This window comes from Aspergillus versicolor (assembly GCF_001890125.1).
Source record: "Aspergillus versicolor CBS 583.65 unplaced genomic scaffold ASPVEscaffold_9, whole genome shotgun sequence".
NCBI classification, from domain to species: domain Eukaryota; kingdom Fungi; phylum Ascomycota; class Eurotiomycetes; order Eurotiales; family Aspergillaceae; genus Aspergillus; species Aspergillus versicolor.
Genome location: NW_024467532.1, coordinates 969,690 through 989,460, shown reverse-complemented (window position 1 = coordinate 989,460; position 19,771 = coordinate 969,690). Strand labels below are relative to the sequence as shown.

General features: G+C 50.1%; 8 protein-coding genes across 8 annotated transcripts; 4 read left to right on the top strand and 4 right to left on the bottom strand.

Moving 5' to 3' along the window:
- Positions 1-29: 29 nt before the first annotated feature.
- ASPVEDRAFT_87076 (uncharacterized protein) lies at positions 30-4,164 on the bottom strand (the record flags this gene model as incomplete). Its single annotated transcript, XM_040817971.1, has 6 exons — positions 30-793; positions 843-1,044; positions 1,095-3,668; positions 3,717-3,808; positions 3,864-4,049; positions 4,113-4,164. 6 exons carry the CDS (start codon positions 4,162-4,164, stop codon positions 30-32), a joined length of 3,870 nt encoding a protein of 1,289 aa, XP_040671501.1.
- A 529-nt stretch (positions 4,165-4,693) lies between these two features.
- Positions 4,694-6,547, top strand: ASPVEDRAFT_55565 (sugar porter family MFS transporter; the record flags this gene model as incomplete). Its single annotated transcript, XM_040815092.1, has 6 exons — positions 4,694-4,910; positions 4,970-5,226; positions 5,279-5,344; positions 5,403-5,810; positions 5,866-6,114; positions 6,170-6,547. The coding sequence occupies 6 exons, from the start codon at positions 4,694-4,696 to the stop codon at positions 6,545-6,547; spliced, it is 1,575 nt and encodes a 524-aa protein (XP_040671500.1).
- A 180-nt stretch (positions 6,548-6,727) lies between these two features.
- ASPVEDRAFT_64718 (GPI-anchor transamidase subunit GAA1) lies at positions 6,728-10,847 on the top strand. The gene is made up of 11 exons (XM_040815744.1): positions 6,728-7,336; positions 7,390-7,527; positions 7,588-7,669; positions 7,720-7,785; positions 7,837-7,958; positions 8,012-8,212; positions 8,489-8,524; positions 8,666-8,996; positions 9,077-9,315; positions 9,375-10,255; positions 10,329-10,847. The coding sequence occupies exons 1-11, from the start codon at positions 7,144-7,146 to the stop codon at positions 10,800-10,802; spliced, it is 2,763 nt and encodes a 920-aa protein (XP_040671499.1). The 5' UTR covers positions 6,728-7,143; the 3' UTR covers positions 10,803-10,847.
- Positions 10,848-10,944: 97 nt separating this feature from the next.
- Positions 10,945-12,477, bottom strand: ASPVEDRAFT_45244 (proteasome regulatory particle lid subunit RPN9). The gene is made up of 3 exons (XM_040813235.1): positions 12,094-12,477; positions 11,798-12,033; positions 10,945-11,740 (listed from the first exon to the last, which is right to left on the bottom strand). The coding sequence occupies exons 1-3, from the start codon at positions 12,359-12,361 to the stop codon at positions 11,099-11,101; spliced, it is 1,146 nt and encodes a 381-aa protein (XP_040671498.1). The 5' UTR covers positions 12,362-12,477; the 3' UTR covers positions 10,945-11,098.
- Positions 12,478-12,630: 153 nt separating this feature from the next.
- Positions 12,631-13,594, bottom strand: ASPVEDRAFT_174958 (class I SAM-dependent methyltransferase). Its single transcript, XM_040808768.1, has 3 exons — positions 13,534-13,594; positions 13,309-13,480; positions 12,631-13,254 (listed from the first exon to the last, which is right to left on the bottom strand). Exons 1-3 carry the CDS (start codon positions 13,572-13,574, stop codon positions 12,748-12,750), a joined length of 720 nt encoding a protein of 239 aa, XP_040671497.1. The 5' UTR covers positions 13,575-13,594; the 3' UTR covers positions 12,631-12,747.
- Positions 13,595-14,578: 984 nt separating this feature from the next.
- ASPVEDRAFT_153909 (complex I NDUFA9 subunit family protein) lies at positions 14,579-16,406 on the top strand. Its single transcript, XM_040808374.1, has 10 exons — positions 14,579-14,630; positions 14,688-14,838; positions 14,895-14,908; positions 14,983-15,045; positions 15,098-15,192; positions 15,247-15,338; positions 15,389-15,530; positions 15,578-15,736; positions 15,785-16,120; positions 16,171-16,406. Exons 2-10 carry the CDS (start codon positions 14,693-14,695, stop codon positions 16,267-16,269), a joined length of 1,146 nt encoding a protein of 381 aa, XP_040671496.1. The 5' UTR covers positions 14,579-14,630; positions 14,688-14,692; the 3' UTR covers positions 16,270-16,406.
- A 369-nt stretch (positions 16,407-16,775) lies between these two features.
- On the top strand, positions 16,776-17,808 carry ASPVEDRAFT_32092 (uroporphyrinogen-III synthase HEM4; the record flags this gene model as incomplete). Its single annotated transcript, XM_040810560.1, has 2 exons — positions 16,776-17,046; positions 17,129-17,808. 2 exons carry the CDS (start codon positions 16,776-16,778, stop codon positions 17,806-17,808), a joined length of 951 nt encoding a protein of 316 aa, XP_040671495.1.
- Positions 17,809-18,191: 383 nt separating this feature from the next.
- ASPVEDRAFT_87068 (mitogen-activated protein kinase) lies at positions 18,192-19,380 on the bottom strand (the record flags this gene model as incomplete). Its single annotated transcript, XM_040817970.1, has 4 exons — positions 18,192-18,544; positions 18,592-18,973; positions 19,027-19,222; positions 19,271-19,380. 4 exons carry the CDS (start codon positions 19,378-19,380, stop codon positions 18,192-18,194), a joined length of 1,041 nt encoding a protein of 346 aa, XP_040671494.1.
- Positions 19,381-19,771: the final 391 nt, after the last annotated feature.

The window sequence follows — 19,771 nt, the reverse complement described above, 5'->3', positions numbered from 1 at the left end:
CGATGTGTACCTTGACAACCCACGTCTCTCTACTCAGATATACTCTTCCTCTTCAAGCTCACCTTGCCATCAGTATCCTCTGGAGATCCATATCCTCCTCCACCAGGTGTACAAATCCGCAGCCGATCTCCAGCCTTGACATAGCACGACGCCTTCCCACCCACATTGATAACCTGTCCAGTATTCCTGATCCACAAATTCAGGCCCCTTGCAGCCGGCTTCCCACCAGCAAGGCCATATGGCTGGAAGACCCGCCGCTCAGAAAGAATCCCGGCGTGCATGTCAATAAGAAACTCGACTTCACGGATAATCCCATCACCACCCCTAAAATATCCATCCCCACCACTATCTTTGCGCAGACTAAACTGTCTCAACAAGACTGGATACCGCCGCTCCAGCACCTCGGGGTCTGTTATACGTGTGTTCGTCATATGGCAATGAATGCCATCCTCGCCAACCCATGTCGGCCCAGCACCACTACCGCCTGCAATGGTCTCATAGTATCCAAACCCATCCTTCTGTCCAACTCCAAAGGTAAAGTTCGCCATGCATCCGTTACTTGCGGCACAGACCTCGAAGGCCTTGAGGATAATGTCAACAAGGCGTTGGTTGGTGAGTCCGTTTCCTGCTGCCACAGCTGCCTCCTTTGTTGGTGCGAGGAGACTCCCATCTGGGATAGTGATGTTGACGGGGAGGAGACAGCCCTGGTTCAGGGGGATATCGCCGTCAACGAGACATCGGAGGGTGTAGATGATTCCTGCGTTGGATATGGCTGTGGGGGCGTTCCAGTTTCCTACAAAACATGTCAGCCATTGTATGTATTTTCGTGCTCGATGACCTACCATATGCTTGAGGGCTTGTTCCTGTGAAGTCAAAGTCTGCGCTTCCTGAGCTTGGATCGATTGTGATCTTCAAGTGGATACATGAACCGTCGTCCATAAAATCTTCTGTTTCGAAGACGGTTTGGCCTTTCTCTCTGACCATTTTCTTGAACAGCTCTCTCACGGCATTCTCTGAGGCTTTTTGCACTTCGCCCATGTATAACTGCCAGCTGATCAGCATTATTGTTTTCCCAACGTAGCAAATAAGCTTACCAGGACAGTGTCTAATGTATACTCCTGAATCAACAGCCCAATAAGATTATTCCCTTTATGGTTCGCCGCAGTCTGGGCCTTGATATCGGTAATATTATCCTGGAACAATCGTGCCCCTTCACACCCAGGATACCTTCCCGGCGCCGTCACCATAGCCTCATATAAGCGTTCCTCCTGAAACTCTCCGTTCTCAATAATCTTGATACTCTCGATAACGGCCCCCTCCTCCCAGATCTCTTTCGACGTAGCGGGCATAGACCCAGGGACGATTCCCCCCACATCTGCATGATGTCCTCTCGACGCAGTCCAGAATAGGATCTTCTTTCCTGCAGCGTCAAACACGGGACTAATGACTGTTAAATCCGGTAAATGGGCACCACCAGACGCAGGTGCATTGCTCAGGAACACATCCCCGTCTTTGATATTCCCTTCCCAATGCTGTATCTGCCATTTCACCGAGTTCGCCATACTCCCCAGCATCGCCGGTACATGGGGCGCATTCGCCACGAGTCCGCCGTCCGCTGAGAATATGGCACAGCTAAAGTCGAGGCGCTCTTTGATGTTCGTGCTGACTGATGTCTTCTGAAGCACACGGCCCATCTGTTCGGCTATTCCCATAAACCGGTTTGCAAAAACAGATAGCCTGATGGGGTCGATGACGGTGTCTGCGTCCGTGGCAGGGGGGTTCTCGACGTCGATGACCAGCATAGATGAGAGGGCGGTTGCGGTGGCATTCGGCGTTATGACGATTGTTTGTGTCTGATCGATGACGACCGCTGGACCGCGTACTGTCTGTCCGGCGCTGATATCTTGTAAGTGGAACATTGGGGCGTCGATGAGCCCTGTTTCGGTGAAGAACATGCGTGTGGTCTTGTTCGAGTGGGCTTCTTGGGTTATTTTTATAGAGTCCAGCTCGCTCAGGCCAGCTGTGTCGGTTGAGATGGTCTTCGCTGTTGTTCGGACACGGATATCGTCTATGATAATGGCTCGTCCTGTGGGTGTAAATCCGAACTCGTGGTGATGCTGCTCCGTGAACTTCGTGGCAAAGTCCCACGACTGGCTCGGCTTCTCGATCATAAGGGATGTATCACTCCCTTCATATCGGAGGTTGAGGAAGTAGTTCGATTCGATGGTCTTGCATGTTGGGTCCATCTCGCGGATAGACTTGGTTGTCTTCGCCTCGAGGTCGTCAAATTCGACTCTTATATGTGGTTGTACAGGGTTCGACAGGATCTCAGAGCATGGCTTTCTTTCTTCCTGGGTTGTATCTGCGAGTGCCATCCCGTACGCAGATAGAACGGATGAGTACTTGTGTAGCGCGACCCTCGATATACCTAGTGCCCGAGCAATATCACAGGCATGCTGTCCTCCAGCACCTCCAAACGCAGCAAGGATGTGGTCTGATGCTGCATACCCCTTTGCTTCAGTGAGTGCCCGAATCGGCCTGCACATCGTCTCGTTGGCCACCGTGATGAAACCACTCGCTACCTCGTGCACAGTGAGTGAGGTTCCCTGGTCAAGATTGATCTCATGAGCCAGCTCCGCTAGCTTATCATAGGACGCATCAACATCAAGCGGTTGGTCCTGCGACGGTCCAAAGATAGACGGGAAGCGCTCTGGTAGAATCCGGCCAAGGACCAGATTCGCGTCTGTAATAGTCGCCGGGCCTCCTTTGCGATAGCACGCAGGGCCAGGGTGGGATCCAGCGCTTTGTGGTCCAACGGCCAATATCCCCTTCCGCCATGCCAGCACGCTGCCGCCGCCGGCTGCAACGGTGTTGATGTCGAGTTGTGGAACTTGCACGGAGACTCCGGCAGTGGTAGATTCGAATACGTGCTCTAGGGCTCCTGCATACCTGGATACATCTGTTGATGTGCCTCCCATGTCAAAACCCACGACTGCCTTTGGGTTTTGAGACGTATAGCAAGTGCGTGCATAGCCTATCACGCCTCCAGCAGGGCCAGACAGCAATGCCCTCAGCCCCGACAATTTTGACGGGTGAACTAAGCCGCCATCAGACTGCATGATCCGCCAGTTGACAGACTGCAGGCTCTTAGAGTCAACACCGGCCTTGAACCCCTCAAGGTAGCTGTGGATCTCCGGTGTCAAGTAGGCATCTGTAACGGCAGAGTTTGCGCGCGAGAGCATCTTGATTGCTGGCGATAGTTGGCTGGAGATGGAAATTTGCGTGAATCCAATTTTCCTGGCTTCTTCGGCAACTGCCAGTTCATGGTCTGGGAATGTGTACGAATGCAGGAAGCAGATCGCGATGCTGCGGAATCCCTCGGCGTATGTCTGTTCGAGGGCATGTTTGGTTACGTCCATGTCCAGCTTCTCGAGGACTCGGATTCTTTCGCCTGATAGACCAATTACAACGTCGTTTGTCTGAGGAGTAGAGGAATTGCCATTGCAGGCCTCTTTAGGCTGGTTCTCTCCGGTTCTTCTATATGATGTCGAATCATATAAAGTCACACGCTCAGGGGTCTCCACGACTTTGGAATACAGCAAGTCGGGCCTCTTTACGTTCAGCGCGAACATATCTGGTCGGGATTGGTTTCCAATCTTGAGCAGATCCTATTTATCCCATTAGACAGGAAATTCAACTGCATTCGTCGAACTCACTCGAAACCCGCGTGTAATGAACAGCGCAGTTTTAGCACCTTGTCGCTCAAGTAAAGCATTCGTAGCCACTGTCGTTCCCATTCTTAAGGAGCCTGGCTACCAGTCAGTAAACTTAGGGCTAGTTTTTCTGGTAGTTAGTATACACACCTATGCAACTCATATCCAACGGCACGCCCCTGGGAATACTGGTTCCAGTTGCCTCCTCCACGATCCTCCGTAGGGCTTCGATCGGGGCATCCTGGTAGTTCTTTGGGTCCCTGGATAATAACTTGAAGACCTTCTCGGTGCCATCGGGATAGATGACAACGACGTCTGTAAATGTGCCACCGCGGTCTATAAACTCACTGTAAGCTATGGGATATAAAATAGGTAAGCCATACTGTTGTGAGAGCTTACCTATTGAAACTTTAATGTCGCCGACTGGCGCTGTGTATCCGATCGATCCCATGTTGCGGGTTTCTTTGGTGCAAACTTCTACAGAATACCGTCTACAACACACAACCACCTTGGCGTCCGTCGTTTTTATATTATTTGTCTCCTGCTACTGACTAGAGAGCTTAAGGACGGAAACTCTTACAGACTGGGCCATCCCTCTGTTCTCCGCACGACGTCCGGACGAGAGCTCCGAAATGCCTTTGCGGGGGACAGCCCCGAGTCCACGCATCGGACGACAACGCCGACGGTGATAATGAATCTCTTTGATATGCAAAGGATCCACCGAGATAAGTTCTAGTTTACCCCGTGGGGAAACGTCTCCAAATACAGATTCCAGCTGCCAATGGCCGCCGTGATGTCCACAGATAGCTCACGTTCATCCCTATAAGCAGCCGAGATAACACGGATCAGATGATATTGTTCTTTGTCTTGGAGAATAGAGTGACAGCCTTCTTGTTCGCTATAAAACGGCTCTCTCGTCCGAATTACTCCATTCTTCCACTCTAACTCCATACTCAAGGCCCCTTCCCCATCCCGCTACGATGGGGTTCGCATTCAATACCAAAGACAATGCCACTCCACCTGAGGTGTTCAACTGGAAGCTCTTCTGGGTGATTTTTACTGCAGCTGGCGGGTCTGTCATTTTTGGATATGACTTGGCTTTTATCGGGGGAGTGTTTTCGTTGCCATCTTTTATTAGGAGATTCGAGCTCGAGAATAAAAATGCCAGTGCTATACAGGCTCATATGGTTAATACCTGTACGGTTCCATATCCCCTATTCAATTGGACTTCCAGCTAATCTCTATTCTATAAACAGTCCAGGGCGGTTGTTTCTTCGGGGTCATGCTGTTTTACTACTTCAACGAGCGTTTTGGCCGCCGCTTCGCACTGATGGCCGCAGGCTGTGTCTTTAATGTTGGAGTAATAATTCAGGTTGCTTGCCATGGCAATATACCTGTTTTTTACGTCGGTCGACTTATTAGTGGGTTTGGGATTGGTGGCACAACATTTGTTATACCGCAATACCTCTCGGAATGTGCCCCTGCTGCTGCCAGAGGTGGTATAGTTGGTTGTGTAAGATTTTTTCACATATATTATATTGACCACGAGCTGACCCTTTATCCAGTTTGAGATTGGTGTGCAGGTTGGAACAATCATAGGATTTTGGATCAATTATGGCGTTGAGAAGGGTGTAAGCTGGACAATAGCCGCCCCGTCTTACATCTTCCAGACACTAATTTTGATTACAGGTCGATCCAAGCGGTGACAGACAATGGTTCATTCCTATAACCTTCCAGTTTATTCCCGCTACGCTCATGATCATCGGGCTCATATTCCTCTGCGAGTCACCGCGGTGGTATTACACTCGAGAGCGTCGAGAAGAAGCACAGAAGTCTCTAGTTTGGCTTCGACAGCTCCCCGTGGAGCATCCTTATGTTGCAGGTGAATTAGCAGACTACGAGAGGCAGATGGAGCATGAACTCCTGATCACATCGGCCTCGGGCTTCCGGGCTGTGCTATCTGAAACATTCAACAAGAAGATAATCCCCCGTCTGATTCACGGATGTCTCTTGATGATCTTTCAGAATAGCACTGGGATCAATGCCATGAATAACTTCTCGGTCACTTTCTTCCAAGTCATTGGATTCCAGGGCTCTGTACGTCTCCCTACTTCCCCTGTATTGCAGACTCTGATGCTGACTGACTCTCCAGTCGGCGAAACTGTTCTCAACAGGAATATACGGCATAGTCAAGGGAATAATGGCAACTATCACCTTCCTCTTCTTAGTAGACCGTTTCGGACGGCGGCCTCTTCTTTTCGTTGGCTCTGCAATGTGCGCCTTCTCAATGTACTATGTGGCAGCCTACTCCTCAATAACCAATTCCTTCAACACCAGCCAAGACCAAAATGCAGCCAGTAACTCGGCTGCAGCATTTATCTATATATTTGGCGCTGGATACGTGAGTCCCCCTGTTGTCCATGTTATCTAGTCTAGGTATACTAATATCACCCCAGTCCCTCGGCTGGAACCTCCCCTGGATCATCGCAGCCGAGATCTTCCCAACACGCGTCCGTTCTTTCTGCATGGTCATGACGACATGCTCTCACTGGCTGGGCGAGTTCTACACCTCGTACGCCGTGACTTATATGTTTGCCAACATAACCTACGGGACCTTCCTCTTCTTCGGATCAATGACTGTTCTTGGCGCATTGTACATGTACCTTCTGGTTCCCGAGACCAACGGTGTGCCGCTGGAAGACATGGATATTCTGTTTGAGGCCCACGGTCTTGCGCCGCAGAAGATGAAGGCTTATAAGGCTGCTAAAGAGGCGGAAGCTACTAATGTGTACAAGAATCCTGATGTGAACGCAACTTCAGTGGCTGCGGCATGAATTTTGCTTATAGATTTCCGGTAATGTAGATAGGATATCAAAAATGTACCATTGCAGAAATCAAGCAACCATCTAGATCTATATAATATGTTCCTGCCTCAGGTATATATTTATGCACGTGACCCGGGGGATCGGCGAAAGTCTCCACCGGCAGCAGTCAGGAACGAGCAGGTCGGACACTGAAAGTCCAGTCTTTCTCCGTCAACATCAAGCAAGAAGCGCGCCCCCTCGTGTTTCTGCCCTTTAATCGTTCCTGTTTCGCATTGGCCTGTTCCTCAGTGGCGGTGCTTCTTGTTCCGGATTGAAGGCCCCGATTGCCAATTCCACTGCGCCTCGTTTCGCATTCTTCCGCGTCTGTCTCAAGATCGCTTGCCTAGGTCTTACCAACGGTTGACTTGTTGGCCTTTCCTGTCTCTCTGCGCCGCTTAGAACCGATATACAACTCGTGGCTGTTATTTTATACTTTGCGCCTGAGTTAATTCGCTTGTTTACGCCTCCCTGCCATATCGCGTGTCTCCATCCCCGAGTCCTCGTCCCCCAACTCCGATCCGCCCTTCGCATAGACATCCCGCGCTTTGAAGGGAATTCCCAACGTCATGGCGTCTCCAGCTGCTTTGCCTCCGTTACCATTCAACCCTTCTAGGGTCCGATCATATCTCCTCCGCCTCCCACTGTTCACACGGCTCGTTATCCTGGCCATGATCGTGTTTTGGTTGCTTGAGCTGCAGACCGTTTGGAGTGTTGTACAGTGGGGCTCTGTGATCCCGGACGAGATGAATCTCAGTACCAGTATGGTGGTCGACTTTCCTGGATCGAAAATGGAGAATACTGACAACCCGCAGTGTACCGAACCAACACTTACCCGTTCATCCACACGGGTTTCTTCCATACCTTGCTCAATCTACTGGCTTTGACGCCTTTACTTGAGCGCTTCGAAGCGGAGCACGGCACTCTGACTGCTGTTGCCTTGTTCATGGGACGTGAGTTTGACCCTTCGGATTATATTTGGCCGATTTTCATACTGATGTGTCTTTTTTTAGCTCTCTCCACGTTCCCCGCGGGTATCTATATCTTGATTGAAAAGTTCATTCTGCATAGTAATAATGCCATTGTCGGTTCAAGGTAAATATCTTGCCAGCTCGTGGCTCTGTCAGCGATTAACGTTTGCTTAGTGTCTGGGTGTTTCTTCTTTTCGCTTCCGAAGCTATTAGGACGTTCAAGTCCAACCCCTATTTCAGGTATGTTTCGCGGGTGGAAATTCTTTAGGATTGCACTAACTGGTTCTTAAGTATTGGAAATTATAAAATTCCTACGTGGACTTCCCCGCTGGTGGTGTGCGTGGTTGTCTCAATGCTGGTTTCCGACACGAGCTTCCTTGGCCATTTATGCGCTATCGCCATTGGGTATCTACGTAAGTTTTTGAGGTCTAATCGTTCTGTTCCACAGCTAATACATCATGTCTAGTCGGCCTCGGCTATCTGAAAGTGCTTGTTCCCCCTGAGAAGATCTTGAGATGGATCGAAGGAAAGCTGAACCTCTTGGGACGGCTGCCGCACTACGTATCAGTCGATCAAAAGACATACGGTCGCTTTGGAGTCCTTCCAACCAGTGCCGCGCCTGCCGGTGAACGAGGAACGCCAATGTCGTTCGTGGGGTCGTCGCAGCGTCTGGGGACGCCATAAAACTGTGCAGTGCAGACCAAAACATTCTCACTTCTTGTGCATATCTAACTATAAATATCGCTTTGTAATTAGCCATAGAAGCTTCAGGTACTTAATTCCATAGAATAATGAATTATGGCGATGGTGATGGTGATTATTCTCCTCCACTGTACGGTGCAGTATCAGGATGTGCAGCTGGTCTCTAGCGGCCGACGTAAATTTCCATGTGGAGAGCCGATCAGCTCGACCACCTTCACCCTCTCCCCCTCCCATGGACCAGAGTCCGTGAAGGCCTCAGAATCCATGGCTTTGAAATGTAAGTGTGCCTCTACTGCCCCTTTATCTTCACCCCAGGCCCATCGCGACAGTGAAACCCCGCAATTGCGCGGCTTCACCCCGGATTCCTCAAAGGCCACATGAGCTCAATCACATCACTAACATTGAGGGAACCCAACAGCCTCAATCCGCAATCTGCGGAATAACCCCACCTTCCTTTTCGTTCGGCTGCCGTACATCCTCTCGTTCCTGTGCATTGTTGCCGGCGTGATCTGGCTTTTCCTTCTGCCTCTCGACGACTACTCCCGCAGGACCTACATCTCCGAGAACGCGCTCTTGCCGGGCCAAGTCCATGCGTATTTTTCGGGCAGCGAGCAGCATATTTTTCGCGGGTATAAGAAGGAACTTGAGGGGTTATTAGGGAGGGATGCTGGTCATAACGGAGGTGGTGAGGTGCAGGAACATGGGCAGGAGCAGGAGCAGGAGCTGAAGAACGAGGAACGAACACCGGTGTATGTTTGGAAAGAATCCCCCAATCCGTTCGCGAGAGTTACGAAGGAAATCGTGTGCTGATTCTGGGTATAACGTCTAGGATCTCGGAGAAGATACAGTCGATCCTGAAAGCCAGCGGGCTGAAGGTCGCAACGCAGGGCTACGAGTACACCTCTTCGGGAATCACGCACCAGGGGGAGAACATCTATGCTATCATCCAAGCGCCGCGCGGAGACGCGACTGAGGCGATTGTTCTAGTTGCGGCTTGGAAGACGGTGGATGGCGAGTTGAATCTCAATGGGGTTACGCTTGGGCTGACTCTTGCGCGGTATTTCAAGCGTAAGTTTTTTTACTCGGGTCCTGTCCTACAACCTCCAATTAACGAACGTGCTGTACAGGTTGGTCTCTCTGGTCGAAGGATATTATTTTCGTGTTTCCGCCTGATAGTAAGTCAGGTACTCAGGCGTGGGTGGACGCATACCATGATATGCAGCCGGCTACTGTTCAGCCTCTGCCTCTGAAGAGTGGTGCTTTGCAGGGAGGACTGGTTATCGAATATCCGTTTGATCACCGCTTCGAGAACCTCCATATCGTGTACGACGGAGTCAACGGTCAACTACCGAACTTGGATCTCTTCAACACTGCTGTCTCGATTGCCGGTGGGCAGATGGGCATCGGGGCCCGGCTTCAAGAAATGTGGGAACACAATGGCAAATACAACAAGCGGCTCCAGACCATGCTGAGAGGGATGGTTAAGCAAGGCCTCGGATACGCCGCTGGAGCCCATAGCAGCTTCATGCCGTACCATATCGACGCTATCACGCTTCAGACCAAGGGCAACGGTTGGCAAGATGAGATGGCGCTGGGCCGTATTGTGGAAGGTCTATGCCGCAGTCTCAACAATCTCTTGGAACATCTGCACCAGAGTTTCTTCTTCTACCTTCTCATGCAGACCCACCGCTTCGTCAGTATCGGCACTTACCTCCCCAGTGCGATGCTCATTGCGGGTAACTTCACCATCATGGCCATTGCCTTGTGGATACGGACTGGCTATTACAAGGGTCCCGCTGGCTCGTCTAAACCCGCCGCTGAGCCTCGCGATGATAAGACAAGTGAAAAGGAGAAAACACCGCTCGTTCCTGAGAGCCAAATCTCTAATGGGCAAGATCTTACCAGTACAGCTACGGAACGTCAGCTCGCGCTGCCGCTCACCCTTGTCGTCGGTCTACACCTACTAGGTCTCGTCCCACTTTACATCTTCAACAATCTCTCTCACGAGGTCAGTCCACTCCATAAAATACTCTAAAAAACACTCCCTCCTTACGCCCAACGCATATACTAATCGCGTACAGACCTACCCCCTTGCAACCTACACCTCAATAGCCACAAACGCCATCCTCCCACTAACCCTCGCCCCCCTCCTCTCCCGAAATACCACAACAGCACAACAAACCCACCTCATAAAATCCCTCTCCCTCCTCCTCCTCGGCCTCTTTCTCTCAACCCTCGCAACCCTCAACTTCAGTCTCTCCTTCATGATCGGCCTCCTCTGCGCCCCTCTATCCTTCGTGCACCGCTTCACTACCGAATCAAAGCCTGTGCGCTACGCCCTCTCCAGCCTCTCCCTGGTGTTCCTGAATATCCTCTCGCCGCCGATCGTTCTGCTGGCCGGGTGTGCATATTTCGGGGCCGACGTTGAGACCGTCCTTACCGAGGCGGCATTTGGGTGGGATGTTTGGGGAATGTGGACGCAAGTGGTTGTTTGGTGTGTCTGGTGGCCTGCTTGGGTTGTTGGAGGGGCCGTTGTGGGGAGCTCATTGTTTTAGGACCTCGACGCATTATTTCCTTTTTTTTTTTTTTTTTTTTTTTGCCCGTTGAGTATGGGCAATAGATAGAGCATTAATTTAGTACTACGTACTGGTTTTAATGTGCTTGTTGAGCTTGAGCATCAGGCGGTTCGCAGCACGTCATAGTATATAGTAAACTTCAATCTCACATTGAATATGTCATTTTTCATACGTTTCGATTGTGATATAAGTCTAGTACGGGTTGTACATAGCTACATGCAGGAAGTTCCTTTATAGATCAACCCAACCGTTAATGAAGATCAGAAGATAACTCCTTATGCAGCCCACACATCCTTGCCTACACCCTCGATCCAGTGACCCAGCTGGTTAACACCAGCATCCCAGTCCTTCAATCTATTCCGCATGCCCTCTATCTGTTTCATATCCAGCACCTTGGGCTGCACCCAGTTGATCTGAGCAACCTGACCAACCTGGTCAATAGCACCCTTCAGCAGTCCCAGCGACAGCGCCTTCATAACCAAGTGTTCGATCTCCTCGGGCCCCACCTTGGTCTCTGCGGAGATGGACGCAAAGGTCAAGTTGCGGTCGTGCGGCGGGCGGCGGAATACCATTTCCGTCAGTGCCGAAAGCGAGATCTTCTGGTAGAGGAAAAAGCGGTGGGAATGGAGGAACTGGTTCTTGGAGACGTTGCCCGCGAGGACGTCATAGGCGGTTAGGTCACCACGGTTAAAGGCAAAGAGAAGGTCTCGGAGCCAAGTGTGTGGTGTATCTGCCAGGGAATCCAGAATTGGGTGAAGGAGGAGTTCTCCAAAGTTGTAGATGGAGTCTGAGACGAGAGCGGCGACACTCAGGTTGTAGGCGCGGGAAACTCGCTCGGATTCGGGGATGTCCTCTAGGTTGATGCAAGCGAGGTAAAGAAGGGCGTTTTTGTAGAAGGAGGCAAATTCTTGTTTGGCCTGTTTGATTCTTAGTTCCAGTGCTAGTTAAAAGTATTGGGCAAAAGTGGTGCGTACGTGATAGTAGTCGGCGTTGACTTTGTAGAATGACGCATGTACCACAGTCTCGACTGCATCGAACGAGTCCAAAACTCTTTGGCATGTCTCTAGATCCTTCTGCGCTCCATCCAAATTCTGAAGCCGTTGTTTGACGTTGGCGACCTCCGCAAGGGCGTAGATATATGCGTCTTGTGAGTCTACTTTGTTCACCTTATCGGCGAGTGATGTGAGGAAGGATAGTCGTTCTTGGTCATCTATAGCAGCAAATTATTAGCGAAGCTCTTTGTGCCCCTACGATGGGAAGGTGGACTTACCTGCGCATTCTGTTGACGCCATCAGCCCCAACGAGACAAAGTTGAGCTGGTTGATCCGGTCCGCAAAGCTCAGAACGAAGTTCTTGAATATCGGTAACCGCTGGGGAGCGCTCTCTGGTAGACGGAAGAAATCAACCAAGGCATTGGTGAGCTGGTGCCATAGCTTTCGCTCCCAGAAGTCTTCGAAGCTCAAGAACGACGCCTGGCACTGTTCGGGAGCTTGCTGCAGCTGCTCGGCGAGGAAATCGGAGATCTTCTGGTTCTCCATGATGAAAGAACGGGAGAACCGACCGCGAGAATTAATATATGAGGGTATCAGGGGAAGATAGAGCGGATAAGGGAATGAAGGGAGCTGTTTGGGGAGAGGAAAGTTGGATGTGGATGGATGGTCGGCCGCTGATGGAAGCTCACCACTCAAGCCTCAAGCGGTGGCTCGCCCGCACTAGCCACATCAGCCACATTCCCCCATCTTCCTCTTCTATCTACAGCCTCACCATCACTACAACACCCCATTACAAAACTTGACACTTAACGCTTGAATATGGCAAAGCCGTGGTTTCATTGGTGTATCCTATCAATTATCTGGAGCCATCTGAAAGTACAACTAGGATGAGAATAGCAACCGCTAGCTACAGTCTGGTTCCCAGGAGAACCTCATTTCTGCCCCCGAGCGATGAAAATCGTCTTCTCGAATGTGTTTCCGTTCTTGGTAAACACCAACGGCTCATCGATAACCTCATACTTGAACCCAGTCTTGACTCCTGCGTTATCGTACATTGTTCGCATCTCCTCAAGGCTGAACCCGTGTTTCGAAATTGTGTGGACAACGTCTCCCATTTGATGCATTCCGTAGTCCGGAAGTTCTTCGGGGACTAAATCCATGATCATCATTATTCCTCCTTCTTTCAATCTCTCACTAAGGCGGCTCAAGGCCTGTCCAGGGTGTTCAAAGTGGTGAGTAGCCATACTGACAACCAAGACGTCAAAATCGAAGAACTCAGGCCCTGATACTTCAGCTGGCGGCGAGTCCGAAAGGATATTGGCCTTGATTGCGACTACATTATCCGAACGGCCTTCTTCGCGGATGTTTTTCTTGAACTCATCGATCATGCCATCCGAAATATCCATGCCGATGACACGAGTGGCATATGGCGCCAATGCCTAAGCCGATTAGATATCCAACTCTAGCCTCTAAATCAAAACTCGGGGACTTACCAAAGATATATGACCAGGGCCGCAAGCATACTCAAGCACCTTGATCTCCTTTCCGTTCCCTGCCTCGGTGTCGGTCCATGTATCACTAACCCAGGTACGGTTGTGCTTCGCAACGTTGGTCAACGTTTCCACTGCTTTGCTGAACTCGGACCTGTAGGTGCGAGATTGTTTTCTGCAATAATGTGAGCTCTCTTATCTTAATCAATTCGGCTTCGGACAACGTACTCGAAAACCTCACGGTTCTTCTCAGCGAAGTCGGTGGTCATGTTGCTATGCAATATCAAAAGATATCGTGCGCCAAGTAAACAATATCAATGGGTCAGGTTTTCCTGAAACTTGATCAAGAGTATAAGGATACTAGAAGGATACAAGGTAAACCAGGCAAGTGCTCAGTATTTATGCCCCTCGATTCCCAGGCCCACCTCTCTATCCGGAGAGTTATCGGAGACATCCAAAGGGAGAGTTCTATTCGGAGACTTCTACAGGTCTGGAGTCCAGCTGCGTCTGGCGCCACATACCCGAGGTACAGCATTCCACAAATCATAGTTCTAGCTCCTTTTCAGCGTAATTATCTACTAGATCCTTCAAGGTACATAACGCCGTGCGATACTATAGTATAGCCACCACCATATGTGGTCACGTGACCTGATTACAACCCTCCTCATAAGAGAAGAATGATAACAGGCTCAGTAGTTCGCATAATGGGATGTCTAGCAATGGTTATCAAGACTTTCTATGCTTCTATTGAAAGGATAGCAGACTGTCCAACCTGGTAAGCATGTTAAAGGGGGAACCGATGAGATTGCATAGCTGCATACTTAGGAATTGCCCCAGAATCACATTGTCTACACTTTGTTCTGAGCATAGACAGAATTTCAATTTGTGTGTTCTTCTTTTTTTTCTCTTTTTTTTTTTTTCTTGTTCCCGGTTCCATTCCTATATTCAACTTTTCGGGTCGAGCATGGATGCTGGTCGTTGGTAGACACTGGAATATTATTGGCCTCAGGCATCATTCAAAGAACCAATCAGAGATCAGGAATAGTCATACGCAGAGAGGCTTCACGCAGTTGTGGGCAGTTCCAGAGAAAAACTTTAATATTACAAAATAGAGCGATATAATCTGACCTCCGACTATGTAAAAGAAGCTCAAACTAGGTTGGTTGTGCATAATGAATCGATACTTAATGGTCTGTGTGACGAATTGGGACTAGCGTCGTGGTCCCGTGCCAACAGATTGCTCTCGGAGGTGAACGAGTTTCGACCTCATCAACGACCGCTTGCCGAGCTTCGCGCCCTCCTTCTCCCAGCTCTTACTTGGTGTTGTATGTATCCCAGATGCATTCAATTTGGCGATCCGACTTGACTAATGACTGAAATAGTGACCATGCAGAAGTGCAGGGCCATCAATCCCGTGGTAGGGTCCAGGGCGTTCGTCCCCACCCGAGTCCAATTCCAGGCTCAACGCCGGTTTCTTCAAGATGTCTCTATTACCAGAACTGGAAAGCCTCTCCTGAAGGTCCAGGGTGGAAGGTATTTGCCCAATTGTTCCGCGATATGATGTATAGCGCTGACAGGCTTTCTTATAGGTCATCCCTCGGAGGTACTTGACGAAACCTTTCCTGATTCCCAGCCCACCTCGCACGAGCTTCTAGGATTAACGCAAATCGTGATTAGGACACACTGCGACCGTTTTCGGTGCCACCGGTTTCTTGGGTCGTTACATTGTGCACAAGCTTGGTATGTCCGGCGATTGATGTGAGGGGGTTTCCTTAAATTGACATCTTCTCAGCTACGCAGGGATGCACTGTTGTCGTACCCTACCGCGAGGAGATGGCGAAGCGCCATCTCAAGGTTACCGGTGATCTTGGAAGAGTTGTTTTCATTGTACGATATACCGAAGTTGCAAATCGACGAAACACGAGTTAACGCGAATGTTAGGAATACGACCTCCGAAACACCCAGTCGATCGAGGAGAGCGTCCGCCATTCCGACGTCGTCTACAACCTTGTTGGTCGTGACTACCCTACCAAGTTAGTTGCGCAATACACTATGGTCTAGCGGTCTGCTAATCGCCGCTTAGGAACTTCTCATACACCGACGTGCACGTCGACGGTACCGAGCGCATCGCCGAGGCTGTCGCCAAGTACGATGTTGACCGATTCATTCACGTCTCCTCGTACAACGCCGACAAGAGCTCCCCCTCCGAGTTCTTCGCCACGAAGGTCTGTTCCTGTTAGACATTTGTCGAACCGATGGCTGATTATTACAGGGATGGGGTGAGGAAGTAGCACGTTCTATCTACCCAGAGACCACTCTTGTCCGACCCGCTCCCATGTTCGGATTCGAGGACCGACTTCTTCACAGACTTGCCAGTGCGACTAACCTGTTCACTGCGAACCACCTCCAGCAACGCTTCTGGCCCGTTCACGTAAGCCTTGTTATAACCCCTATATAAACAGAAGGCTGATTTTTCTAGGCGATTGATGTTGGTACCGCTCTTGAACGCATGCTACACGACGATACCACTGCAGCTTCGACCTTTGAGCTTTACGGCCCGAAGGAATACTCCCCCGCTGAGATCGCGCCGCTCGTCGACCGCGAAATCGTCAAGCGTCGCCGCCACATCAACGTTCCCAAGCGTATCCTCAAGCCGGCTGCTCATCTTCTGAACAAGTACCTCTGGTGGCCCACCATGAGCGCCGACGAAGTTGAGCGGGAGTTTATCGACCAGCACATCGACCCGACTGCCAAGACGTTCAAGGACCTCGGCATCGAGCCCGCTGAGCTGTCCGAACTCACTTTCCACTACCTGGTAAGATTCTTGTCTTTGTTTCAGGTTTGTCCAAGCTAACAACCGTCTAGAAAGGATACCGAAGCTCATCGTACTACGACTTGCCTCCAGCCACCGAGCGGGAGCGGGCGGAAGAGAAGAAGTACGTGCACGTCCTCGACGACCAGTAGTGCTGTTTTCTTAGTGTACATAACCATACTAGACCCATTGATTCCGTTTGTTCAAAATGTATCTGTAGTTCAATGTATTCATTCCGCCGCTGCCTTGTTCTAGATCAGTATCAATAATTTAAAGGTCTCAATTACGGATTATCATCAGATTGCCTTCGAGGTCATTTCAATAAGCAAGTTCTCCAAGGGCTCCGATATATCCTTACCTCGGGGCCATTGATAACTGATGATGGCACTACAGAGATAATAGGTGACCCTCTATCCATTGCGGACCTCAACTTGGTTGTAATTTGTCAGAATCTCGGGGCTGATCTATATATTCACAGTCATGTCAGTCCGCTCATCCGGAGGAATCGTTCCCCGCTCCACTCCGCAATCACTCAACCCACCACCAAGAAAAGCAATAATCAACTACAAACCCCAACCTACAGCCCCAGTCCAAGGAGAGCCCAATCTATAACCTAATAAAATTATAGATATACCATCACCAAGAGCAATAAAAAAAAATGCCCCCAACCAAGCAAAACCACATCCTCCTGCTAAAAACCAAGTCCTCCCCGCACGACGGCTACGACGAATTCTTCTCCGCGCGCAACATCAAACCAACCTTCATCCCCGTCCTCACACACGTCTTCCACGACCAGAACCTAAAGCAAATCAAAGACCTTCTCGAAAGCGGCGGTCTGAACCCGGGGCATGGACGCCGATATGGCGGGCTAATATTTACCTCGCAGAGGGCTGTGGAGGCGTTCGCGGATTTATTAAGTAAAGTTGACCGTGAGTACAAGCCACTACATACATACACAATTCCTATCGCAGCCGAGGATCAATGTGCTAAAAAGGCCTTGTCTCTATACAGGTTCCATACTAGGCACATCCTCAAAAGGCCTCCCCCTCTACACTGTAGGGCCCGCAACAGCACGCTCCCTGACATCCCTCCGAGATACGTACCTCCCGCACGCAAAAATCCACGGCGAGGACTCAGGAACGGGCGAGGTTCTAGCTGGTGAGATACTAGAGCATTACAATAGCCTCTTCCCTACATCGTCATCGTCACAAGCAGACACAGCTGCAAAGCCTCCACTCCTCTTCCTAGTCGGCGAAACGCGACGAGATATTATTCCCAAGACGCTCATGGGTGATCACACACCTGCAGAAAAGAGGATTGGTGTTGAGGAGGTGGTTGTTTACGAGACGGGGGTTGTGGAGGGGTTTGGTGGGGATTTTGAGGGGGTCTTGGGTGGTCTTCTCCATGAATCAGATACCGATGTTGATTCTAGAAGAGGCGATGAAGGAGGGGTGATCTGGGTAGTTGTATTCTCGCCTACAGGATGCGATGCGATGGTTAGGGTTCTGAGGCAGGAGCTAGAGCGAGCTGGTGAAGGGGAGCGGAGGAGGGTGTTTCTTGCGACGATTGGGCCGACGACGAGGGATCATTTGATCAATAAGTGCGGATTCCAGCCGGATGTTTGTGCAGCGAAGCCGTCGCCGGAAGGGGTTGGGGCGGGAATTGAGGATTTTATGAAGAAGTTGGGATAGCTTTTAACTTGTGTCTGGGTGCCTTCTATACTATAGAGATTTGTGACTATATATACCCATGGTTCGTTTACTGGCAAGTCATCGGCCGGTACAAGATACGAGGAGGAAAGGACGGAAGTTACGTAAACTGAGTTAATACTTCCTGAAGAAACTCGAACAAAATGCAGTAATTAATCCGCAAATAGGTACAACTAGTTCCTGGACATTTCTATGCAAATATGATATGTGCAAGCGTGCTTGACTGCTTATCATGCGATCTCAAGCCTGCTGACGCTGTCTGACATTTGAATTCCCTTACCTTATCGCATAATTTCCTCATAAATCAAGACTGAGAAGAGTTAGTATATAATACTAGAGATCAAAAAAAAAAAAGAAGTTGCAGACTAACCCTTCAACTGCTCCTTGCTTAGAGCATCCTTGTTTTTGTCGAAATCAAAGAATCCTTCCGGAATTGGGGGCGCCGTCGGCTCGTCTTCCGGATCGTGGTACGGCTCCAGATACGGATGGCGCAGGGCCTCTTCAACGGAGATTCGCTTCGTCGGGTTAAAGGCCAAAAGCTTCTCCAGCAGGTCTAACGCCAGGTCGTTGCTCTTCGGGAACAAGGCTTTGAATGGAATCTTCTTTTTGAATGGGAGAGAACGGATATACTCCCGAGCCCGTCGGGATTTAATGCCATAATAGTCCTCCATGGTCGGAGTTCCCAGAACGTCCAAAATTAGGGTGAGTTGGTGGTGATCTACCACGGATTAGCAATTGCTTGGGGCGATCAGCCGGTACACATACAGTCCTTTCCGGGGAACAGAGGCTTTCCACTCAGCATCTCTGCAAGGATACAGCCCACACTCCACACATCAATGGCCTTTGTGTATTCCTTAAACGTCAACATGATTTCGGGGGCGCGGTACCAGCGCGTCGCCACGTATTCCGTCATGAAACCCGAGTTGTCGTCGGTGGACGCGGCAGATCGAGCCAGGCCAAAGTCGCAGACCTTAAGGTCGCAATTCGCATTAAGGAGAAGGTTGGACGGTTTGAGATCACGGTGAAGGACGTTCGCGGAGTGCATGGCCTTGAGCGCACGCAAAGTTTGGTAAATGAAGTATTGGCAGTGGTCATCCGACAGGTCCTGCGTGCGGATAACACGGTGCATGTCTGTTTCCATCAATTCCTACAAACAATTAATCCTCCCATTCTGTTAAATATATCCGGATGAAGTGGTACCTGGATGAGGTAAACCTCGTTGAAACTCTCATAGTTCCGCGGTCTTTGGATATCCAAAATGGAAATGATGTTCTCGTGGTTGAAGTACCGGAGCAGCTTCATTTCTCGTAAAGTGCGCAGACAAAACATCGAATGATCAAAGGGAGTAATCTTCTTGATGGCTACCTTCTGACCAGAGGGCTTGTGTATGGCGGAGCTATGGGAATCAGTTTACTGGCCGAACTAGTTCCGTTATAATGCTTACCAGACAACACCATAAGCGCCCTCCCCAATGACATCCTGGATCTCGTACTGATCAGAGACATTGAAGGAGATCTTCCGTGAAGCGCCCTGGGGCGGCATTTGCTGGACCATATTGATTGGCTTTAAACTGGACGAGCGTCAGCACCGGTATGCGGTGAGCTTGTGAGCTCAATAGACAATAAAACAAGTTCCAGTGACTTTATCACCAGGGCAAATAACGCTGCAACAATAAAGTGCATAGAGATGATCACATTCACGCAGCCGGTTCAAATCCCTGATGCAAGGTACATCGGTACTGCAGGCCGCGTGTTTGTCTCACATGGCACTTAAATCAGGAAGCTGTGGGTAGCGCTTACAATTGGTTGTTCCCTTGATGGTTTTAAAATATAGGAAAAAGCCACCAACAATCCGTTTTCGACCTGCGCGCTGAACTGGAGAGGTGGTCGGGACAAGAATCAAATGCGGGGTATGGCGCGTGCCGGTTGCTATCGCTTGAATCGCA

What these genes read in the sequence shown, in the direction of transcription:
- ASPVEDRAFT_174958 (XM_040808768.1), bottom strand. Translation starts at nt 13,574, where the DNA reads ATGACCACCGACTTCGCTGAGAAGAACCGTGAGGTTTTCGA. An exon ending in AAGAACCGTGAGGTTTTCGA is followed by an intron (nt 13,481 to 13,533) that starts GTACGTTGTCCG and finishes ACATTATTGCAG; the next exon opens with AAAACAATCTCGCACCTACA. An exon ending in GCCCTGGTCATATATCTTTG is followed by an intron (nt 13,255 to 13,308) that starts GTAAGTCCCCGA and finishes TAATCGGCTTAG; the next exon opens with GCATTGGCGCCATATGCCAC.
- ASPVEDRAFT_153909 (XM_040808374.1), top strand. Translation starts at nt 14,693, where the DNA reads ATGCAGAAGTGCAGGGCCATCAATCCCGTGGTAGGGTCCAGGGCGTTC. An exon ending in TTACATTGTGCACAAGCTTG is followed by an intron (nt 15,046 to 15,097) that starts GTATGTCCGGCG and finishes ACATCTTCTCAG; the next exon opens with CTACGCAGGGATGCACTGTT. An exon ending in CCGAGTTCTTCGCCACGAAG is followed by an intron (nt 15,531 to 15,577) that starts GTCTGTTCCTGT and finishes TGATTATTACAG; the next exon opens with GGATGGGGTGAGGAAGTAGC.
- ASPVEDRAFT_64718 (XM_040815744.1), top strand. Translation starts at nt 7,144, where the DNA reads ATGGCGTCTCCAGCTGCTTTGCCTCCGTTACCATTCAACCCTTCTAGG. An exon ending in TGTTGCCTTGTTCATGGGAC is followed by an intron (nt 7,528 to 7,587) that starts GTGAGTTTGACC and finishes GTCTTTTTTTAG; the next exon opens with CTCTCTCCACGTTCCCCGCG. An exon ending in AATGCCATTGTCGGTTCAAG is followed by an intron (nt 7,670 to 7,719) that starts GTAAATATCTTG and finishes ACGTTTGCTTAG; the next exon opens with TGTCTGGGTGTTTCTTCTTT.
- ASPVEDRAFT_45244 (XM_040813235.1), bottom strand. Translation starts at nt 12,361, where the DNA reads ATGGAGAACCAGAAGATCTCCGATTTCCTCGCCGAGCAGCTGCAGCAA. An exon ending in GGCGTCAACAGAATGCGCAG is followed by an intron (nt 12,034 to 12,093) that starts GTAAGTCCACCT and finishes TTGCTGCTATAG; the next exon opens with ATGACCAAGAACGACTATCC. An exon ending in TCAACGCCGACTACTATCAC is followed by an intron (nt 11,741 to 11,797) that starts GTACGCACCACT and finishes AGAATCAAACAG; the next exon opens with GCCAAACAAGAATTTGCCTC.